Below are 17,988 nucleotides of genomic sequence, written 5' to 3'. Positions count from 1 at the left end.
AGAAAAATAGTTTGTATTATATAACACACTCATTTCTTATGTATGAGTTTTGTACTTCCCTTATGCAGATCAGCAATTTTGAATATTTAATGCAACTCAATACACTGGCTGGGCGTAGTTATAATGATATTACCCAGGTGATCTCTCTCTCTCTCACACACACACACACACACACCTTCTTTTAACATTTTAATTCTACATAATTTTTTATTCATTATTGTTATCTAATCTTGGCAGTACCCAGTGTTCCCCTGGATTCTTTCCGATTACAATTCAGAGAGCTTGGATATTTCTAATCCTTCTTCTTTTCGAGACCTTTCAAAGGTGTTATGTATTGCATTGCTTTAATCAGATTAAATAAAAACGTGTGTTAAATTTAATTTATATGTAAGTTCATAATTTAACCTTTTGATATGATGCAGCCTGTTGGGGCACTGAACCCAGATCGTCTGAAAAGATTTCAAGAGAGATATGCCAGCTTCGATGATCCACTCATACCTAAATTCCACTACGGATCACACTACTCGAGTGCTGGAACGGTGGGTCTCCTCTTCTTTACCTGCAGTCATTCTTAATCATTATAGTTCGTTAGCATTCTAGCTGTTAGGTTCTTTTGGTATCTTCGATGATGTTTGAGTCCTAGGCAGATAGTTTGATATATATATATATATATAGGATCCGTTGACACCAGGTGTCAAAGTTTAGTTTGACACCAATTAATAACCGTTGATCTCTTTGAATCTAAAGGCTTAGATTTATCCACTAAAAATATCACGTGACAATCACATTGCAATTTTCATCGCCCTCGTTTGTCAAAGATATTGGTTGCCGACTTGCCCTTCAAATTTATAGAACAATTGCTTGCGCTCTGCATTTTTTTCTACTGGATTCATTTTGATTAGGATGAACAATTGTTTGAAGTTGTTTCTTTTACACACAAAATTGAAGTATCAATTAAAAACAAGAGCACGTGTTCATCGTCAACAGAGTCCTTTGTTTTGTTTTTCCCCTTTCTTCATATAAATTTGTGGTTAAATCTTCAATTTTTGCGGTCACAATCAGTGATCTTGTTTGGACTTCCATAGTTTCTTCAACCTGATTTGTTTCAAAGGGATGACCTATTGTTTATTCAAAAATTCTGATTTCACATAAATGGGATATTGGTTGTGTAGTTGGCACACTGATTCTACTTTTTTATTTGCATCGACATAAATGGGATATTGGTTCTGTATCAAATATTCAAGACAGAAGCATTGACATCATCAAGTTTTCAGAAGAAAATTGGAGGAGTCATGAGAGAGTACAATCCAAACAGATTAAATTTCCAGAGCGAGTGTCACGTGATGTCTTTTTAGTAAATAAATCTAAACACATATACGGGTCTTGTTAACCGGTGCCCCCGGAGCATCGGTTAAGGAACTAAAAGTAGAAAGAAAAGTCAAATTTTGCATTGAAAATATCACTTTTTTAACTTTCAAAAAGTATAATGTTGATTTTCAACATATTAGAAGTGTATGTCCAGTTGCTGCTGGCTTACTTCATCCAACATATTATTGTAATTGCATAGACAAATTATTCAGTTATGAACTGGCCCCTAACTGAGATATGTTGCCCTTGGGGAAAATGATTTTCAAAACGCTACTGTACCGGACTATTATAATGACGGCCTTTTAGTTGACCATACAACAACAACCTAGCCTTATCCCACTAATTGGGGTCGGCTTTATGGACAAACGACCATATAATGTTCTATCATATACCATTTTTCTATCCAATTAATTAATCTCTAGATCTTAATATTTTCTCTTATAATTTTTCTAGGACTTTCTCTACCTCTAAGTGATTTGACTACCCTCCATCTGATATACTCTCCTTACTGCCTTTCCTTCTGACAATTTACAACTTTCACCCACAAGCTAGTTTTTGTGGTAAAGTTAGCCGAAACCCAAATTTTAAGAGCTGTCATAAAATTGTCACTAAAGGAATAAGCATTACATCCTTTTGAATTGAGCTGCTTAGATTTTTATATTGGGCCTAACTCATCCTTACAAAACCATCTTTTAACGTTAGGGCTGCCCTTGCTTTATAAACACTACACAGGCTATATCTCTAGGCAATGTGGGACTGAATCCACCCATTTCACACCCAAAATAATGAAGGTGTTGGAGGCTGCAATGAAGGAAACCCAAATGCCGCAATTAGATGACTAGGGGCGGACCACAATGAATGCGGAATTTCCAGTAGAGCTCATTTTTTTTTTCTAATAAAGGGAAAGCAGGTTTTGATCCTGTATAGAAATATACTTGCTAATAATAATGGTTCAATACGGATGGTAACATTAAAGCAACTTAAATACAGTTACTTACACATACGTGGACTAACAGTTAACAACTTGATCAAATACTATCAAAATTTAGGTTTAGTGAGGTTTGTGGAATATATCAGGCCCAAAACGAAAACTTAACATCTGAAAGAATATCATCTTTAAACTTACGTTTTCTTTATATTTTTCTGTCTGTTTAGCTTCTTTTTGCTATTGCATTCAAACCTCCTGTTTTTTGTGTTTTGGACCACCATGACATCTGATGCCTGATATTTACTTTTATTTTTTTCATTTCTAAACAGCAAAAGTAATTGTCCAGTAATGTAATGCTGCTGTCATTGGTTAATTTTTTAGTTGCTGGTTCTGCAATAACTAGTGTTATTATCTTTTTTTATAGGTTTTGTATTATCTTGTTAGGGTCGAACCATTCACTACCCTTGCTATTCAACTGCAAGGTGGAAAATTTGACCATGCAGATCGGATGTTTTCTGATATTTCTGGTACTTGGAATGGAGTTCTTGAGGACATGAGTGATGTTAAGGAGTTGGTATGTATATTCCTTTACAATGAAATGCCTGGTTGATACGCCTTGACTAGCTTCTTTTAATATTGTTAGCAAGATTTAATTCTTATTATGGTTTTATTTAACTTATATCATAAGGAGTTTATTTAATTCTCTTTTTTAGGTTCCTGAGCTATTTTACCAACCTGAAGTCCTCACAAACGAAAACTCAATTGATTTTGGCACAACTCAATTGGGAGGAAAGCTTGGTATATTTATTATGATTTTCTGCGGTAGTTTGACTTCAATTTATATTCCAATGCATGTCATTGTTAATCTTATTTCTGCCATACCAGATACTGTAAAACTTCCTGCTTGGGCTGAAAATCCGATTGATTTTATTCATAAGCATCGGAAGGCTCTGGAGAGTGAATATGTATCTTCTCATTTACATGAATGGATTGACCTTATATTTGGGTAGGCTTTTTAACTATTTTCAGTTTTACCTCTGTTTTTCGGGTATTGATGTTTGTCCCAGTTCTAGACTGCTTCCTCTTTTCATTGTATTGTTTTTCCCTTTTTCATAAGTTTGCTACACCAATTTATATATTTTTTTGAACTATTTTTATGAATATGCATTTTATAATAGTTCCTTTGTATTGTACATTGTACATCTTGTTACATTAATTAGTTGGACCATGCAGGTATAAACAACGGGGCAAAGAAGCTGTTGCTGCAAATAATGTTTTCTTCTATATTACCTATGAAGGGACAGTGGATATTGATAAAATCTCTGACCCAGTATGTCTCCTTTTCTTATCCATATTTTCAACTCAATTTTTCGTTTGAGTAAAATGCGATCCCTGAGAAAGCTCATTAAAAAATGACATATTCTTCTTAGTTAAGATTTGATGATTCCCTTCACTCAAAGGGTTGAAGCACATGATAGTTATACTGAGTCATAATTTATATCTGTATCCTACAATGAGTCTATCAATGATGCAATGCAATCCATGTTCAGAAAAATAATTGGTCTTATTGTATCATCAATCAAGTTGTAGATGGAGTTGGTGAAAAATTAAGAGGCAAAATCTCTTAGTTTATTGTTACACCACATTCCTGCATTACAACACTATTAAGTGGGGTCAACCATATGAATCAAATAACACTAAAATGCCCTATCATGAATGAAACAGTAACTAAAACACTTCATTGACATACAACAAATTTATTAAGTGCTGGCAGGTTGAACTTACGAACCTTGTGGCTTTCTAATTGTATAAAGTAGCTGGCAAATATTACATATTATTCAGCAGGATATGTACTGCTTAAATAGGACAATTACGATAAAGACTATTCCACGGGTTCAGGAATGATTGGATAAAATAAAGGAAACATGAATATTTTTTTTTCCTAATAATAAATAGACATTTTCTTCAAATAAAGTGAGAAATCTATGCACGATCAAATCTGAGATTTCAAGTCTGCAAAAATTTCACATTAATAATATTTTCTTCAGCGATGTTTGCGATAGTCAGCATAACTAATTTGTTAAACAATAAGAAAATATCTTATTGTATCATAATTTTATCATAGAATATCTTAGATTATCTCTAAGGATTGGTTTTCACGTTTTTCTGTTACTATTCAAAGTATTTATTTGTTTCTCTTCCCTCCTTTATTTAAAACCTGTCATACCTTCAATATGGTATCAGTGACTTGTCCTAGAACTATTATCCTACTGAGTTCTGTTAACTTTGAAATTCTACCATACTGATGTTAACCATGATTCTTATTTTCGTTTTCCTTGACCCATCTTCTTTGGTCACAAGTCACCACCGCCGATTTCCTGAACTCCATGATTCTTCCTGCATTTGAAACCTTTCTGGCCACTGTTAGCCACCACCAGGAAAGTAATTGGGCAAGTTTATTGACTGAAACCACCACCATCTGGCAGTTTGGCAGGAGGGATTTCTCTGCTTTCTCTACTTTCTCATGTTTTCTTTCATTATATTGGATTATCTACCTTTATTATTTACCAAGTACTTCCAACAAGTTGTTGCAATAAAAAGTCATTGCCTTATACTGTCCGTACAAATGCCAACCTTTTTTAGAACCAGAGCAACACATTACACCTTTAAGATGAAAGACTTGTGACGCCTCGTATAACATGCGACATATATGCTAGTCCTATATATCATCATAAGGAAAAATATTTACAGGAATTAACTTAAGTGTTAAATACTCCTGACTGGGTTGGCAATAAGCTGAATGGATTCATGCAAGCCTAGCAGCAACTCTGGTCTTCTAACTTCACTATCACTCAACTCTAGTCTTCTAATTTTATGGAAAAATGCAGAAACTTTATTCATCAGAGATTTATCTTAAATTTGAATTTTCGGAAACATTTGCAAATTTTATTCATTGTTTATGTAACTTACTATTTACTTTTGTACATGATAAGTAAAGGTTCAACAGTGTGCCACACAAGATCAAATTGCATATTTTGGACAAACACCCTCCCAACTTTTGACTGTTCCCCACTTGAAGAAAATGCCGTTAGCAGAAGTTCTGCATTTGCAGGTAACTGTTGATACTTTTGGTTGAAAAGCTTTTATTGATAAATTACATCTTGACCCTTGAGTTCTTCACTGAGCATGCATGTATGCTTGAGTGTGCTCTGCCTCTTCCCATCACAACTTGTTTTTCATCCTTTTGTTTTACTTAGTTTTATGTAATGACTGAAACTTATATATCAAAAACATCTGGCTAATCTGTAAATCTGCAATATATGGAAACTAATTATATATGACATCTATTCAAATAAAAACAAAATATATACAGCACTAAATGGATTATATTCTCCCTAAATAGTGATACTTCCGTAAACTTAGCTTCAAGAGTACAAATTAATCGATTATGAGGACCTTAATATAGCAATTCAACAACAACAACCAAGCCTTATCCCACTAAGTGGGGTCAGACTACGTGGATCAAATTCCGCCATAATGTTTTATCATAAACCATATTTTGATCCACCTCATTAACCTATAAATCTTTCCTAATAGTTTAAACTCAATAGCAATTCCCTAAAAAAAATTCCTGTTAAAGTGTCATCATTTTATGGTTTTATTATCAAAGTAGGGTTAACACGAAATTTTTCCAAGGGAATTGCTATTGAGCTGTGTCAACCCTACTAGGTATTTACTTCAGGATCTTAAAATAGAGTGCTTAACACTAGATTTTTATCGTGACAACCAAAGCACGGTCTATTTTGAGTCAAAAACCCATGTGACACTCATACACAAAACATTTGGAATTGCACATTTTCTCTGTCTAGGTGGTGCTTGATCACTCTTTGTTTATTACTAATGTTCCTGCTCAGGACTAGCTTGCAGACATCCTTGCCAAACATTATCCAAGCTCAGATTCTTCGCTTTCAGATGCAAACTCAGGTTTGACAACAGTTATCAGTCACCCTGAGATTTAGGAGTGGGGATGGGGGGATGTTGAAGTACATAGTTTCTGCTGTATGGTTTATGGTATGCACAATTATAGAACGCCATGGTCCAATAGGGTTGATGACCCGATCGTTGGGCCCAACCCACAAGCATGGTATCTAGAAGCTTGTAAAAGTAGTTAGGATATTCTTTGAAATCTTGGATAATTTCGGTTATAAAAGAGAGGGAAGCCTATTTACTTAGTGAGGCATTAAGAAAGTTTGTTGAGTTTGTTAGGAGAGAAGCTTGCTCACCACATACATACAGTTCAATAAAATTTCATTTCGCTACTCTGTGCAGTATACTGTATTGTATGGATGTTACTTTATATGTCTGGTTGACACATAAAGTAACATCCATACAATACAGTATACTGTAAGTTAGTTTGAGCGTGTAACTGACTTTTAAGTGCTATATTATAAAAGAGAGGGAAGCCTATTTACTGAGTGAGGCATTAAGAAAGTTTGTTGAGTTTGTTAGGAGAGAAGCTTGCTCACCACATACATACAGTTCAATAAAATTTCATCTCGCTACTCTGTGCAGTATACTGTATTGTATGGATGTTACTTTATATGTCTGGTTGACACATAAAGTAACATCCATACAATACACTATACTGTAAGTTAGTTAGAGCTTGTAACTGACTTTTAAGTACTAAATAAACCTGAGTTCACAACTTAGAGATTCATAATACAAAAAGTAACTCTTTCAGAAACATTTCCTTATCAGTTCCTCTCTCAATTTCCCTCCTCCATCAACAACTTTCACTTAATATTAATCACCAAACCTACCCAATAATCGTTTTGAGATTTTGGAGGTATTGGGACATGAGATCTAAATGAACAATTTTGGTAAAACAATATAACTAATATGAACAATTTTGGTAAAACAATATAACTAATATTTGTTACAATTAATCTTTGAAATGTTGCAAATATTATTGTTCATGAAAGTGTTGCCATGTTAAATATATGCGAATACAATATGAACTTGTGATAAGATGCCCTTGACTTGTTTCATACTTGCTTCATTGTTCATGAAAGTTTGCCATGTTCAATGGTAGAATATATATCAATACAATATGAAGTTGTTTCATGTTTGCTTCATTGTTGATGCATGTATTTCTTTTCATATCAGACAATATTCCGCAACCCAAATGAAGTCAAGCCCTATGTTGTTCCATCACCTGAACGTTGCAATCTTCCTGCAGCTGCAATTCATGCATCTTCAGATGCTGTTGTGGTTGTTGATATGAATGCACCAGCAGCACATGTTGCACAACATAAGTGGCAACCCAACACACCTGATGGCCATGGAACTCCTTTTCTTTTTCAACATAGAAAGGTTACAGCAGGCTCTGCTGGTGGTGCACTTATGCGGATGTTCAAAGCACCGGTCTCATCAGGTGAAGAATGGAGATTCCCACAAGCTGTAGCATTTTCTGCCTCTGGAATTAGAAGCCAAGCTATCGTTTCTATAACATGTGACAAAGAAATTATTACTGGTAATTCTAGAAGACCCGAGATTATTTGCATATGCTGCCTTTGTATTTATTTTATGAAAAGAGTTCCTGTGATTGATTTGTACTCTTGCTTTGTAACATTGGTAGTTAATTATCCATTATATGGAATCTCTCCTAGACGTGACCCCTAAGCATGGGATTTAGACACTTACGTCATAACATTTACTTATGTAGCACTTGCTTTTGCTCCATTATTTGCGAAGGAAAAATAACAGATGGAAAACTGGATATCTTGGAGCACTTAGGCATGTGCAACATTTTTGTTCAATAGAAATGGAAAAGGAAAATTGATAATTACAAAATGCATGTGCTAGAATAAGGAGGATAATATGAATTGGATAGAAAATTAGAAAACAATTACTCACAATCCGAATAATTTGGTTTTTACATTTCTTTTCTTCTTGGCCTTTACTGTAATGCCTTAAAATTGATTGGTGTAACATTGCTAACATGAATTGATATACATCCAAGCATTGGATGTGTATAATTAGTAAAACCTTTTCATCTGTTGCACAGAATTTTAGAAACTTGTAGTTCATCTTGTAGTAGTTGCTTCCTGAGCTGTGTATTTGACATCTAATTTGAAATATTTGTTGATTAGGGGGGCATGCTGATAATAGCATTAGGCTAATATCATCAGATGGAGCCAAGACCTTAGAAACAGCTTATGGACACTGTGCTCCTGTAACTTGCCTTGGTCTTTCACCTGATAGTAACTACCTAGTAACAGGATCCCGAGATACAACAATATTACTCTGGAGAATACATAGAGCTCTTGTGTCTCACTCAAATGTCGTATCGGAACATTCCACCGGGACAGGCACACTCTCTCCAACCAGCAATAGCTCATCACACTTGATTGAAAAGAATCGGAGACGTCGAATTGAGGGTCCTATACAGGTACTTCGGGGGCACCGCAGTGAAATAATCAGTTGTTGTGTTAACTCAAATCTCGGAATAGTTGTTTCTTGCTCTCATTCATCAGATGTCCTCTTGCACTCCATTAGAAGAGGACGTTTAATAAGAAGATTGGATGGTGTGGAGGCCCATATTGTCTGTCTTTCATCTGAAGGGGTTGTGATGACTTGGAATGAATCACAGCATAGTCTTAGTACCTTTACTCTCAATGGTACTCCGATTGCAAGAGCACAGTTCTCCTTTTTTTGCAGTATCAGTTGCATGCAAATTTCTAATGATGGGATGAGTGCTTTGATTGGAATTAATTCTCAAGAAAATGGAAGCAGTTTAAATTCACAGTTGAATAAGTCAGGTGTTGATTTTGATTCAGAATCAGAAGAAACTGACGAAAACAGCAGAACAGATCTTCCATCACCATCAATTTGCTTCCTGGATATGCACACTTTGGAGGTACGTGATTAAGATGCCAAAGATAAAATTACCATTTTACATTGATCTCGGATTAAATTTCTAGATTATATATTCCTCATGTTTATACACCATGAGAAAGCAATATATCAGGAAAAACCAATAAGTAAGATATATTTCCTTTTTTATTGGGAGCATCGTCATTAAATTCTTCTGCGTATTTGAACTTTCAAATATAATAATTGAATTATAATGAAACAAAGCAATTTTCCCATGCCTTGTTAGGCAATATTTAGTAACTATTACCTTGTATTATCATCTTTAGCAAGCTGTTCTTCACTACTTACTAATCATTCTTCCATTCTAATTTTTGTAGGTATTTCATATATTAAGACTTGGAGAAGGACAGGATATCACAGCTCTGACTCTAAACCAGGATAACACAAATCTTTTGGTTTCGACATTGGATAAACAACTGATAATCTTCACTGATCCATCTGTAAGTTAAATCTTTCTTGTTAAGTGCTTTCCGAAATATCACAAGTTACAGAGTCTTTGTAAAATATCAATGGTCCTTGAAGTGAAGGCTTCCACCCATTCCTGACTATCCCCCCTACTATTTATTTTTGTTAACTTGTAGAAGGAATAAACTTCTTGTATTTACCATGTAGTCTGCTTTTGTAAATAAAGTTGCGCATTATTTGGAGCCGAAAATTTACTGATGCCGTTTGGCAGAATGTATTATGTTCTTAACAAGAAGTCAGTCTCCTAAATGAGTTGTAAAATTTGAGTATGAAGTGAATTTAAACTAAAATATTGTACCTCCAATCCCTCATTACGCCTATGTTGTTTTAATTCCTTCTCTTTTGCATGGCTATTAACACTGCAACTTTTCTTGCAGTTAAGCTTGAAAGTGGTAGATCAAATGCTCAAGCTTGGCTGGGAAGGTAATGGACTTCAGCCTCTTATAAAATCATAGCTTTTAGATTATACATATGTGGATTACAGATCATCTATACATAGTATCAATTAGGAAAGTTAGGTTGAGGTTGTGACACTCGTTTGTAAGCATTTTTGGTTGCCTCTTTATGGTTCAGAGATGTCATGTGACACTTCCAATTAATACAACCAGTGTTAGGTTCATAGATTTAGTGGAGGGTTCTTTGCTCCTCCAGTTGTGTAAAAGTGTTGATATTGAACAAGCTTCCGAGTTCCTACTGAGGTTTGAGCCGTTTTTGTCCCATATTTTTTTTATTTGAGAATGAAAATATAGTGGCCATTCTTTCTTGTAATACTACGGATTTTCAGATGTTTAGATCGATTAGATTTGGCTGAGTTTTGAGTGTTCAATATTGAGTGTAATGAATAAATTAGATGTTATATTGTTTGCTGTAAAGTATTTTTTTTTGTTGTTAATGCTGTAAAGTGTTGATTTATTGTTTTATATCTTATTTCTCATTTTCTCTAATTAGGAACCATTTCATGAATAAACATTGATGTTGTAAACAGCGATAGACTCTGGCAGTAATATCAAATTACTTTGTTGGTGTTTATTTTATTTTATGAGAAATGCATTTTGTTGATGGTCTTTCATGATTTAAGTTATCGCCCCTAACTTTCACGAAGTTGCGACTTTGGCCCCCTAAGAAAAAAACTACAAAACCGCCCCTAAGTTTTGCACCTGTGGCAGTTTTGGCCCCAAGGCCAATTTTGACTCTGTCTACGCTAACGTGACACCTCAAAAAATGACATGTGGCACCTCACTTAAGTGATGTGAGTGCCACATCAGCGTAGATCGAGTCAAAATTGGTCTTGGGGGCCAAAACTGCCATAGGGGCAAAACTTAGGGGGCGGTTTTGTAGTTTTTTTTCTTAGGGGGCCAAAATCGTAACTTCGTGAAAGTTAGGGGGCTAAAACTGCTATTAAGCCTTTAAGTTATTATTGGTGAACATGAGCTGTTACATCAAACAAAAAGGCATTAAAAAAAGACAATGGAAACAGAGTGGATCTGGATTCACCGGAGTCGCGTAAACAGGCACAGCCACTGCAGTCGGCTAAAATCAAACCGTTCAATTCATCAAAGGGTTGTCATTTAGTGTCATCTTCTGTAACACCACGCATGTAATCAAAACTCTATTGTGCACACCAGTTACCACCCTTCTCTTCTCCCATCCCTTCAATTTCTCCAACAATTACAACAGTCATGGAAGCTCAAAGAACAGATGGGGCCGTTGCAACCCAAAATGGATTGAGCGGTCAAAATCCTATTGAAACTCTTGGTTAAATTATGTTTTTGGTCCCTTAACTATTTAATTAGTATTGTTTTGGTCCCTTAATTAAAATTTAATTTATTTTGGTATCTTAACTTTTCTCTTTACACATTTTGGTCCTTTTCGTTAGTTTTAATTCAAAAACGTTAGATTTTCTTCATTTTCTTTTGAAATTTTTCTCGGATTTTTGTTGTTGAAGGTTGATAGAGATGATATGAAGATGAAAAAGAGAATAAAATGAACAAAAACCTAACGTTTTTGAATTAAAATTAATGGAAAGAACCAAAATGTGTAAGGAGGGAGGACCAAAGTGATACTAATTAAATAGTTAAGGAATCAAAAATGCAATTTAGCCAACTCTTTTTTCCTCATGCTAAAAAGATCATAAATTTTACTTTTCCCACCCTATGATTTTCCTCACACGTCCTATTTTTTTCAAAAATACCCTTACGTTTCCGGATTTCATAATCGGAAATGGTGTTTTTCTTTGTTAAATGGTGAAAAAATGAGTTACGAATTTTTCTGAATTTTGTAATCCGAAAACTTCATTTTTCCGGATTTTGTAATTCGAAAACTTCAAAAATAGGGTGTGCTACATGATTTGAATTTTTTTTTCTGACCCTCTTTTCGAAAAAAAATTCCAGTCTTACCCCCTTTTGAAAAAAAATTCCAAAATGACCCACTTTTGGTTTTTTTTTTTTTTTTTTGTCTTTTACGGGCGTTCCCGCCACCTGAAACGGAAGGACTGGGCCGTCGGTCTGACACACGTCGTGTCATGACTGGCCCGTCCTTTTTTTTTTTATTATTTTTTTCTCATTCCCGCCAATTGAAATGGCTGGACTCCTTTTTTTTTTTTTTTCGTTTTTTCTTTTTTTTGGCTGCATTTTTTTACATTAAATAAAACACAACAAATAATAATGATAGATAAAAATATATTAATTTATTTGAACACATAATACATAACGTTATTAACTACCGATTATTTAAACTCGGACAATTTCTCCTGATATGACCGGTATGCCGACACAACCCACACCGTCTCGGTGTCGGAGTCCTCTCCACCACCTCCTCGTCCATTTCAGTCCTTATGCGGGTACTATTGGGTCGACCTTTCTTTAGTCTTCGCATGTTTGGATTATGGCAAAGCACGGGACCGTCGTATGGAAGCCAATAACTCTTGTCGTGGACTACTTTGAAGGCTGTGTTGTAGATGGAGTAAACACTCTCGTTTTTGAACACAGGTGGAATAAGGGTTGTGTAGTCATGGCGAAATGAAGAACACGCGGTTATGACATGAGAACATGGCAAATGTAAAGCTTGAAATTTCGCACAATCACACCACCCCGCTCGTAGGTCCACTTTGAAAGTTCCCATTGGCCTTCCCTCCCTGTAGTTGACGGTCTCACGGACTGAGAAGGTATACCTTTCTCGGTCAAACTGTTCGACATGATGGGTGTTGGACTTAACAATGTCATCCTGAATCGCATTTTGGCAATATTCACTGAACAAATCTCCGGAACCTACCCTTGCAAACGCTTTTTGAGCCCTATCAACAAAGAGACATGCCAGCCTATAGTAGGTTGATTGAACTATAGGTGTAACAGGTAGGTTGCGTGTTCCCTTAAACACAGAGTTCCACGACTCAACGATGTTGCTTGTCATGTGGCCCCATCGTCGACCCTCATCATATGCTTGAGTCCACTTTTCTTTCGGAATATTGTCCACCTAATCTAATGCACGCTGATTTGCCTCCTGGATTACACCACGATAGTAATTGAACAAGGGTACGTTTAGGGCATATCCTGCATGTTAAGAAAAAACAATTAGTTAGATAGTGAACCTATTTAATAATAGCACGATATAAAAAAAACTGTAACATAATATTCTTACCCATATTATTGACAACATCCTTAAGATCTCCATCCTTGATTGTCCTCATGAAATTCTGCTTAATGTGTCGAATGCAGTACACATGAGCTGAACCAGTTGTTTGCCAACCATTCCTTGGGTCATTGAATGCGCTTTTAATTGATTCATGTCTGTCGGAGACCATGCAGACAGATATTACCTTTGTGACGTGCCTTCTTAGATTTTTCAAAAAAAAACTTCAGCCCTCCTTTGTCTCACCTTCGACAAGCGCAAAGGCGTTCGGTATAACCATCAGGTTTATCCAAATCGTCAATATTTTGCATGGTATTGGAAATTTTTCGGAGATTATCTGTGGCTTTCTAGAGAAGTATTATTGCCAAACCCAAGGCAAGCATGTGCATCAATTTTACCAGGATTGCCGCGTGACTATCCTGCAGTCCCACAAAATTATACGGTGCCAGATGAAAATATGTGGTCAAATACACCTCCACCCTATAACCAATTCATGACACCTCCACCCACTAACTTTGACCAAACCTTTAACCCATCCACCAACTACAACTACAACCAAACTTACCAATCACCGCCACAACCCACAAACCAAATCTTACATAACACCCCAATCCCATATCCAAGCTATTCTCAACAAAGTCATCATGGAGAAAGCTCTCGAACATCAAACTATTCATTTGATGACTACAATCCAACTCAACACACCACACAAACCAGTTATCCAGACCAATCACAATACTCCTCGTACAACCTACCAACCCCTCCACACTTTGTAAACTATCCCCAAACAACCTACGCACCTCAATGGCCAAATTCACAAACTAATCCCATAGAAAGTCTGGCAGCAGGGTTTAATGACGATGCCTTCGTTAATGAAATCTGGACCAACTCAGCTTCACAAGTGCAAAATGAAGTCGCTATGGAAACTAATGATGATGTTGAAATTCTTGACGAGGATGTGGAACAGGAAGAGCACGAGGAAGAGGAAGAGGAAGAGCAACACCAACGACCCGTACGGAATAAAAAAGATAAATTATGTGCTACGGGAGGTCATAGTTTACATTGGCGTAATTGGTTTCCGCGGAGAAAGTAGTTTTTGTATTAAATATTTATCATTATTATTATTATTTATCATATATATCATCATTATTTAATTGTAAAAAAGAAAAAACGAAAAGAAAAAAAAATCAGTCCCGCCAGATCAAACGGCGGGAACGACAAAAAAAAAAAGCAGCGCCCAGTCATGACGCGACGGCTGTCAGACCGGCGGCCAGTCCCGCCATTTCAGATGGCGGGAACGCGCTAAAAGACAAAAAAAAAAAAAAACCAAAAGTGGGTCATTTTGAAATTTTTTTTTCAAAGGGGGTCAGACCTGAAATTTTTTTTAGCAAAAAGGGTCAGAAAAAAAAAAAATTCACATGATTTTTTCAATAAAATAGAGTGTTATTGCTAGGATTCTTGGTGCTGCTTTATTTGTCACGAACACCATATGATTGGTCAATTTCACAGCTATAATTTTCTGTTCTCTATCAAACATCACGTTGGAAATTTGTCCACTCTTAAAAAGCATGTATCAAGAGGTAATAGCTACTTGATGCCTGTTGGTGGTGTAAAATAGGAACACCATATGCCTGTTCGTGCAAAATAGGAACAACCAAAGCATCACACCAAGAATCCTAGCAATAACACCCAATTTTATTGAAAAAAATCATGTAGTGAACCCTACTTTTTGAAGTTTCTGGATTACAAAATTCGGAAACATCCGTAACTCATTTTTTTCTCTTTAACAAAGGAAAACATCATTCCAGATTATGAAATTCAGAAACTTCAAAGGCATTTTTAGAAGAAAAAAAAAATAGGGCTCACGAGAATCCTATAGTGAGGGAAAAATAGTACTCAAAGATCATTGCCTTCTGCTACTCTACTTATTTGTTCCCGGTGTTCATGAAGCTCCATCCACTCATATATGGATTATTATACATCATCCATTGTTTAGTTGCATAGTAATTGCCCAAAGGAGACACTGATTATGTGAGATATTGGACTGAATCAAACACAAGGGGAAGCCATAAACCACCAACAATTATAAAACTAAACATTTAACATGTTTTCAAACAAATCTCTAATCATGAACACAACCAACAAATGAAATCAGTCTTGAAACGAGGAAGTTACAAATGAAAATTTTGACATAGAAAAAGTTGCAAAGAGGAACAAAAATAAGAAGTGGACAAGTATGAGAGGGAAAGACAATTTTCATTTGGAGGACACATGTGGAAAATTTTATCATCCGATACATCTAATGGAGGTTGTTTTTTTGACTGCAGTGAATCTGAATCCAAACAAAGTGGCGTAGACATATTTAATTCTTTTTATTGTTACAAGTTTTTTTTTTTTAGTTATTTAATAAACTTCATTTTTTTTTTTGGAGAGAATTTAATAAACTTCATGTTAATTATTAAGGAGCTTCATTTTCTTTGTTATAGGAGAAATATTAATTGTTAGCTGCATTTTCTTTTTATTCTTTGTTATAGTACCAAACAAATTCATAATGCAATTAGGAAGAACATGAATGAAAATCATTACCGATAAAAAATAAAATAAAAAACATTTTGTTTATTGAATATGTAAGATACTGTGACTTTCGTCTCAAACTTTATTAAAATTGCAAATACATCTATAATATCTCTTTTGTTATTAATTTTATGGATTAAATTGACTATCTACAAATAGAATCTAGGACCGAAGTAATAAAAAAACAATTTTAAATGTGTTTGTAATTTCGATAAATTTAGAGACTAATTCGACAATGATCAAAATTGTGGTTTGCTCATTTCAAATTCATTGGATGTTTTATTTATTTATTTATCTTGCCTCTAAATTAGATGGTTTATTTAGTTTTTCCTTTGACAATTTAGTTCTTTGGCTCTAATTTATTTTTATTATATTCATTATGAAATAATTTAATGGTTGGAAATTCACTTTTAAGGTGAATAACTTGGAGTTGTTCATGAAGTGGAAGAAATAGTCACAAGAAAGGAGGGGTTTGAATTGTGACCATTTTTAAATTTAATCCTGAAACTTAACAAGTTTATGTACTCAAGAAAATTCTTGGTAAATGTTAGAAAAAAAAAATTATAAAATATTTAGATATTTAAATAGTTATTTTATCAAAGACCAGAATGTTCTGGATAGAGTAAGGTTTAAATAATTAAGCAGTTTTACGAAGGATCAGAATGTTCTGGATACTAATTATATAATTAATAAAGAGACTAAAATAATAAAACAATATTAATAATTACCAAGGACCAGAGAACTCTGAAAGAATATAAATATTAAGCAGTTATATTAGGACCAGAATGTTCTGGATAACAGTTATAAGATTAATTATTTAAACTGAATGATAAAATAATATTATGGTTAATTAAGGATCAGAGAACTCTCGATAAATATAAAGCAGTTATAATTAATTATTCAGCTGAATGATAAAACAATATTAATGGTTATTTAAGTATCAGAGAACTCTGGATTAATTTGGTTGTGATTAATTAAGATCAAAATATTCTGGAGATAAATAAATATTAATGTGTGTGATAGTGTGTGCATATCGTGTAAAAATAAAAGACAGGGAGAGAGAAAGAAGAATAACACAGGAGAGTTATCCTCAGCAGACTTCTACAATTATTTGCTTTTGCACAAGAAAGGCTGGAACTCTTCCTATATCTCAAACTATTAAGCCCAATAGACTTGAGATCTAGTTATCACTTTGTAGGATGATTGTTTGGATCTAATGTCTCAAACAAAAATAAGAAAGATGTTGTTTGGATCTAGCGTCTCAAACAAAAAAATGTAGGATGTTGTTTGGATCTTTGTGTCTCCAACAAACTATCATTTTACAAATACAAACTCAGAAAGATGTTCTCAATGAGAGATAAAGATGATAAATATAGTGAAAAATTATGGATTTTGCTTTGTGATTGAAAAAGATTATGAAGGGATTGATTTCTTTAGCTTTGAGAGAAAGAGATATCAAAGCTTTTGTAAATCAAAACTCTTGGTTTTAGATTTCAATGCCTTCCTTTATAGGAATGATGCCCACTTAATAAAAGAGTTGTTGGGACATCCATGTAATCATGAAGGTATGTTCAATCATTTTTTTGAATGAAACTTTTGTGCCTTTTCCTTAAACTCTTTTAGAAGCTATTTGAAGATCATTCATTTCAAATATTAACCCTTTATTTCTCGAATCTTTAAGACTTTGTTGAAAACCATGTGGTGAAGAGGATGAGTCAATTGATCATAAAATTCATCTTCTTGTTGAATCTTCGATCAACACTCATTTGATTGAAACAATATTCTTTTTATATATTCTTTGGGCTTGTGTTACTACTGTTTTAGTATTCTTTCAATAAGTATATACGTCTTTCTTGTGAACTTCTGTGAAAATACTCAAGTGCAAACATCAGTTAAATCACCATTCATAAAACTTAGGGGGGTGTATTGGATTGGGATTTTAAAAGACTATTTTAATAAAAAAAGTCTTTAAGATTTTAAAAGACTGTGTGAGATTGTATTGATTCTGTGAGATTTTAAAAGACTTTTTATGTAAAAGACTTTATACACTCAAGATTTTAAAGGATTTATCACACAGACTTTTAAGGATT

At 34.5% G+C, this 17,988-nt stretch overlaps 1 protein-coding gene across 3 annotated transcripts in view; it reads left to right on the top strand.

Annotated features, from left to right (window-relative positions):
- Nucleotides 1-10,617, top strand: part of LOC11428722 (BEACH domain-containing protein C2) — a 30,834-nt gene extending 20,217 nt beyond the window's left edge. The window contains exons 21-32 of one of the 3 annotated variants that reach the window (XM_003623737.4): nt 69-137; nt 238-324; nt 423-539; nt 2,721-2,870; nt 3,010-3,094; nt 3,182-3,302; nt 3,530-3,626; nt 5,295-5,408; nt 7,463-7,829; nt 8,449-9,215; nt 9,550-9,672; nt 10,075-10,617. In XM_003623737.4, the coding sequence (XP_003623785.2) occupies nt 69-137; nt 238-324; nt 423-539; nt 2,721-2,870; nt 3,010-3,094; nt 3,182-3,302; nt 3,530-3,626; nt 5,295-5,408; nt 7,463-7,829; nt 8,449-9,215; nt 9,550-9,672; nt 10,075-10,152 (2,175 nt within the window). In that variant the 3' untranslated portion in view covers nt 10,153-10,617. Of the gene's footprint in view, nt 1-68; nt 138-237; nt 325-422; nt 540-2,720; nt 2,871-3,009; nt 3,095-3,181; nt 3,303-3,529; nt 3,627-5,289; nt 5,409-6,210; nt 6,363-7,462; nt 7,830-8,448; nt 9,216-9,549; nt 9,673-10,074 lie in introns of those variants that run through there. The other 2 variants (XM_024771232.2, XM_039828117.1) reach the window with 2 other exon arrangements.
- Nucleotides 10,618-17,988: the final 7,371 nt, after the last annotated feature.

This window comes from Medicago truncatula, chromosome 7 (genome assembly GCF_003473485.1).
Source record: "Medicago truncatula cultivar Jemalong A17 chromosome 7, MtrunA17r5.0-ANR, whole genome shotgun sequence".
In the NCBI taxonomy this organism is placed as follows: domain Eukaryota; kingdom Viridiplantae; phylum Streptophyta; class Magnoliopsida; order Fabales; family Fabaceae; genus Medicago; species Medicago truncatula.
This window is presented reverse-complemented; position numbering and strand designations above follow the sequence as displayed.